This window comes from Lampris incognitus, chromosome 13 (assembly GCF_029633865.1).
Source record: "Lampris incognitus isolate fLamInc1 chromosome 13, fLamInc1.hap2, whole genome shotgun sequence".
Classification (NCBI taxonomy): Eukaryota; Metazoa; Chordata; class Actinopteri; order Lampriformes; family Lampridae; genus Lampris; species Lampris incognitus.
In genome coordinates, this window is record NC_079223.1 from 53,362,669 (window position 1) to 53,368,668 (window position 6,000).

The 6,000-nt window shown below is 44.2% G+C and overlaps 1 protein-coding gene across 1 annotated transcript in view; it reads left to right on the forward strand.

Annotated features, from left to right (window-relative positions):
* kif11 (kinesin family member 11) overlaps positions 1-4,826 on the forward strand; it is a 121,259-nt gene extending 116,433 nt beyond the window's left edge. Inside the window, exons 24-27 of the mRNA XM_056291835.1 lie at positions 848-1,070; positions 1,539-1,696; positions 3,533-3,634; positions 4,604-4,826. Of these exons, the coding sequence (XP_056147810.1) occupies positions 848-1,070; positions 1,539-1,696; positions 3,533-3,634; positions 4,604-4,714 (594 nt within the window). The 3' untranslated portion in view covers positions 4,715-4,826. The remainder of the gene's footprint in view (positions 1-847; positions 1,071-1,538; positions 1,697-3,532; positions 3,635-4,603) is intronic.
* Positions 4,827-6,000: the final 1,174 nt, after the last annotated feature.

Genomic DNA, 6,000 nt, shown 5'->3' on the forward strand with positions numbered 1-6,000 from the left:
AGTGGGGACTGGTTGGTGACGTGTTAGTGGGGAGTGGTTGGTGAAGTGTTAGTGGGGAGTGGTTGGTGAAGTGTTAGTGGGGAGTGGTTGGTGAAGTGTTAGTGGGGAGTGGTTGGTGAAGTGTTAGTGGGGAGTGGTTGGTGAAGTGTTAGTGGGGAGTGGTTGGTGAAGTGTTAGTGGGGAGTGGTTGGTGAAGTGTTAGTGGGGAGTGGTTGGTGAAGTGTTAATGGGGAATGGTTGGTGACGTGTTAGTGGGGAGTGGTTGGTGAAGTGTTAGTGGGGAGTGGAAGTGTTAGTGGGGAGTGGTTGCTGAAGTGTTAGCTGGGAGTGGTTGGTGAAGTGTTAGTGGGGACTGGTTGGTGACGTGTTAGTGGGGAGTGCCTGGTGAAGTGTTAGTGGGGAGTGGTTGGTGACGTGTTAGTGGGGAGTGGTTTGGTAAAGGTCAGAAGAGTACAACACGGGAATAAGCACAGCTACATGAATGGAAAATGCTCAAATTCTAAGCCTTTGTGTTTGTAATTCCATACAAACCATGTTTTGGTGTAGTGATTTCATCTTTGCATCAGTGTTACCTCCTTCTGTAATTTGTGTATTCTGTAAATGATGTTAAATGGCATTATCAAAAAAAAAATATTTTGGACAAAACTCTTAATACTTGCAACCAAAGCCTCTCAAAAACCTATTAGAGTTTAGCAGCCAAAGTTGGAGAGGGCCACGGTTTCCAGTGTCAAGTGTCAAACACAAGCTTTGCACCACAAAATGCCCCTTCTGAGCCAGGAAAAACTGGTTAGTGTGAATGTTTTATGTATACTTAGAATAAATGTCTTTTTTGTGTCTTTATTCTCAGGAAGTAGAGAACCACTGTAACCTGCAGCTTGTGGGAGTACAGACAGAACTGACCCAGCATCTGGAGGTGGTGCACCAGACTCTGGTGCCTGTCCAGAAACAGGTTTACCTGGATCGGGTAGCCATAGACAAGCTGCAGGCTGAGCTCCAGAACCATGTGGAGACGGATCACAGGCTGGTCCTAACCTTCCTGGAGCAGGAGCTGAGACAAGATGTACCCACTGGTGAATATATTTGTGTGAATCAGCCAGGTGTCCTACCCATAATTGTCATGCCATGGAGGTTCCTCTGAATAATCTTTAAACAACAGCTAAAGCTGCTCCAATGGCTTCAGTTCATGTACTAATTAAGCCAATAAGCCAGGATTCAAAACTTGAGTCTGATTGACTTACTATATACAACTTTTTTTTTTTTTTTTTTTAAAGAGAGAACCAAGAGAACCACTAAATGCAAGAACTGTATGGTTGATTACGTTTGACTGCTTTACCAGCCACTTGAGCTGATTAACCATCCAACTGTCATTCTTGTGTACTCTACAGGTTGTCAGTGTGGTAAAATGGCACATGCGACTGGTTTAGTCTAGATGTAGTTTAGTCTGTCTGATAGATAAGATTCCTTGCCTGCCACTCCCAGTCTCAAACATCTGGGGGGTTTTTTTCCTCACTTCCTTCCTTCCTGTCTTCCCTCTCTAGGGGCAACGCCTCAGCGCAGAGAGTTTGTTTATCCCAAGCTCCTGGTGAAGTCCCAGCACCGCGAGGAGATCCTGGAGAGCCTGCGACTGCAACAGGAGGAGTTGCAGGACGCACTAAATGAGAAGTTGGAAGAAGAGGAAAAGTCCCAGGATAAAAATGTTTGTACTGTTTATATATGTATATATATAACCGTATATATGATGAGCCAAAACATAATGACTACCTGTCCAATATGCTATTGGTCCTCCGTGTGCTGCCAAAACAGGGCCAACCTGCCGAAGCATGGACTCTATAAAACCCTGAAGGTGTCCTCTGGTATCTGACACCAGAACATTAGCAGCAGATCATCCAAGCCCTGTAAGTTGCTAGGTGGAGCCTCCATGAATCAGACTTGTTGGTCCAAGGGGCGACCGGGTTGCGTGGTGGTCTATTCCGTTGCCTACCAACACAGAAATCGCCAGTTTGAATCCACGTGTTACCTCCGGCTTGGTCGAACGTCCCTACAGACAAAATTGGCCATGTCTGCGGGTGGGAAGCCGGATGTGGGTATGTGTCCTGGTCACTACACTGGTGCCTCCTCTGGTCGGTTGAGGCGCCTGTTTGGGGGTGAGGGGGAACTTGGGGGGAATAGCGTGATCCTCCTACGCGCTACGTCCCCCTGGTGAAACTCCTCACTGTCAGGTGAAAAGAAACAGCTGGTGACTCCACATGTATCGGGGGAGGAGGCATGTGGTAGTTTGCAGCCCTCCATGGATTGGCAGATGGGGTGGAGCAACAACCAGGACAGCTCGGAAGAGTGGGGTAATTGGCCAAGTACAATTGGGGAGAAAAATGGGGTCGGGATAAAAAAAAATAAAAAAAAAGACTTGTCGGTCCAGCAAATCCCATGGATGCCCAATCAGACTGATAGCTTGAGAATTTGGAGGCCAGGGCAACACCTTGAACACTTCATCCTGTTCCTCAAAGCATTCCCGAACAATCTTTGCAGTGTGGGAGGACTCATTATCCTGCTGACAGAGGTCACTGCCGTCAGGGAATACCATTGCCATGAATAGGTGTACCTGGTCTGTAGCAATGTTTAGATAATTGACACGTGTCAAATTGACGTCCACATGAATGGCCAGACCCAAGGTGTCGCAGTGGAACATTGCCCAGATCATCACCCTCCCTCTTCCCACAGTGCATCCTGATGCCATCACTTCCCCAGCTAAACGGTGTACACGGACATGGCCGTTCACGTGACCTGAAAGAAAACGGGACTCATCGCACTAGGTGACCTTCTTCAGCTGCTCCAAGGTCCAGTTCCGACTTTCACAGGACCATTGTAGGCGCTTTAGGGGTGGACAGGAGTCATCATGGGCACTCTGACCAGTCTGCAGTTACACAGCCCCATATGCAGTAGGGTGCGGTATATTGTGTGTTGGGACACATTCTTCCCGTAACTATCATTAACATTTTCTGTGACTTATACCACAGTAGACCTTCTGTCAGTTCAGACTAGACGGAAAAGTCTTCGTTGCCCTCATGTATCGATGAGCCTTGGGCACCCAACACTCTATTGCCAGTTTGTACCTCCTCGGACCACTGTCGGTAGGTGCCGCACCACTGTTGACCAGGAGCACCCCTCAAGCCTTGCCGTTTTAGAGATGCTCTGACCCAGTCGTCTGACCAGAAGACTTGTCCCTTGTCAGTCACTCAGGTCTTCACTCCTGCCCATTTCTCCTGCATCTGACACGTTGACTGCGAGAACTGATTTTGCTTACCATCTAATCTACCCACACTTTGACATGTGAGCTTGTTTGGAGATGATCATCATTATTCGGTTCACCTGTGAGTGGTCAATGTTTTTGCTCATCAGTGAAGTGTGTGTGTGCATGTGTGTGTGTGTGTGTGTAGAATAGTTGGAAACATCTACTTTAATTCATTGTTTTCTTGATATTTCTAAACAATATAAAAGCAGATTTCTGATTAGTATTATTTTCTTCAATGCTTAGGATTCACTTGACTTAAGTCCCTATGATGACAGCGAGGCTGCAGAACCCTGTGACGCCAACAAGAATGTGGCCTGCAGTGACAACAGGCTGCCCTTTTTCAGGGTGAGCTACAGAGATGGTTTGATAGTTAAATGTCTAAGTGAAATGGTTTGGTCGGAAATGAAATATTTAACATTTCAGAGAGAAAAACAAGTGTTTTGTTAGACCTGTCCCATTGCTAACTCATCGATAACACCAGACAAATGGACCAGGGTTCCCATTAAAGACAGAACAAAATTTTAGTCCTCAGTAGATGAAAAATATATTTAAAAATTAGATCATCTCTCAAATTGTGCCACAGCAAACAGACTCAAAACTTGTTCAAAAATTAAATATTGTCTCAAATTAATGAGCAAGAAAAGGTACCACAATCCAACACAAAGGAATCACAGACACAATCCTGTGTATTTTAGAGGAAGTGGCTGGTGATCAGGGGCGGCACGGGGGTTAGCGCGGTCGCCTCACAGCAAGAAGGTCCTGGGTTCAGGCCCCGAGGTACTCCAACCTTGAGGGTCATCCCGGGTTGTCCTTTGTGGAGTTTGCATGTTCTCCCCGTGTCTGCGTGGGTTTCATCCGGGGGCTCCGGTTTCCTCCCACAGTCCAAAGACGTGTAGGTCAGGTGAATTGGCCGTACTAAATTGTCCCTAGGTATGAATATGTGTGTGTGTTGTCCTGTGATGGCCTGGCGGCCTGTCCAGGGTGTCTTCCCACCTGCCGCCCAATGACTGCTGGGATAGGCTCCAGCATCCCCGCGACCCTGAGAGCAGGATAAGCGGTTCGGATAATGGATCGATGGATGGATGGATGGATGGATGGATGGATGGTTGGTGAACAGTGATTTTGTTCCAAAGTGAAAACATGATTTCTGCTTTTGTGGTAAAATACAAGAAAGTATTTAGTTAGCCACTGCTGGATAGATGATTAATTTCTCTGTTGTGGAACTGATGTTACATTGCTATCAGATGCTTTTTATAAAAGTAGACTTTTTTTTCCATGTAAATTCTGATTTCTTTATTTTATTTTATTTTTCAGACAAAAATATCTGGGAAGGAGAATATGAGTCACATCAAGCCTAAAGCCACAGAAAATGAAGCTGTCTCAAGCCCTCAAAAATCCAAACTTCCGCTCAGGTGTCAAAACTAAACATCCAGTCATTTAAAAAAAAATCTTTTTGAGCTTTTTCTTTTTACTGTTTGTGTTTTAATGTTCTTACATCACCTTTTTTTTTTAGTAACGTTTTAATCTTTAGATTGAATAAAACTGATAATGTTGTATTATCTGGTGTCTTGTTTTGCTCATATGTTTTGAAATTTTGGTGGAATGAAGTTGATATAAAATCATAAGTGTAGAAATTTAAACATGGGACAAAAGAATCTCAAGCAACTCCAGAGTGGGTTGTATATTGTCATTCTCAAGGATGTGGGTCATGAAGGTAATGGGATTTAGTGTATTCAACAGTGCAGATACATCATCAGTTAATTACCAGCACACTCCAGGTATCCCTTACTGCATGCTGGAATTTGGGTTGGGCCTTCGTGTGTTCTGGAAAACTAGTCATGGAACTTGATGCCATCCTGTGTTATTGCCGTTTTTACAGATATCTGGACTTTAAGCAGGAAATTCATTCAAACAACCGCCGGGAAATAGTTTAAAAAATTAGGCTTCATTTAAGTAAATAAGAACCCAATTAGTCATATATTGACTGAGTACACTTTCTTTTTTTTTGTCTTCCCATACACGAACTGTAGATGGTAAAAATTTGATTTTAAAAATATCATTTTGACATTTCTTTTCTGTACCAACAATTTTTTATTTTTTTATTTTCATCCATTATCCAAACCGCTTATCCTGCTGTCAGGGTCGCGGGGATGCTGGAGCCTATCCCAGCAGTCATTGTGCGGCAAGCAGGGAGACACCCTGGACAGGCCGCCGGGGCATCACAGGGCATTTCTTTAGCTATTCTTCTCAAATGTAACCTTCAATCTCAGTCTGTGGAAGATCCAGAGTATGAAGAATGAGCAGAATATGTCAAATGTCCACTGTAATCAAAACTCACAACACCTGCACCTAACACTTGGACTAAATCATTGGCTTTTTTCCCTCATCAATATTGAATGTTCATCATTCCAACTTCATTATTTAGTGCTAATAAGGAGTTATCAATTCATGTCAGATTGTAACTGACAACTAATGCTCCACATTATTGGAGACTGCGTCTCAGGTTTTTTTTTTAATTTTTTATATACTTTATTAATCCCCGTGGGGAAATTCTGCTCTGCATTTAAGCCATCTTTGCTGTGTAGCTAGGAGCAGTGGGCAGCTGCCGTGCAGCACCCAGGGACCAACTGCAGTTCGTCTTGCCATGCTATCACATTTTTATTCTATAAATTAAAGTTTTCATGTGCGATATTCATGTTTTCATTCTACAT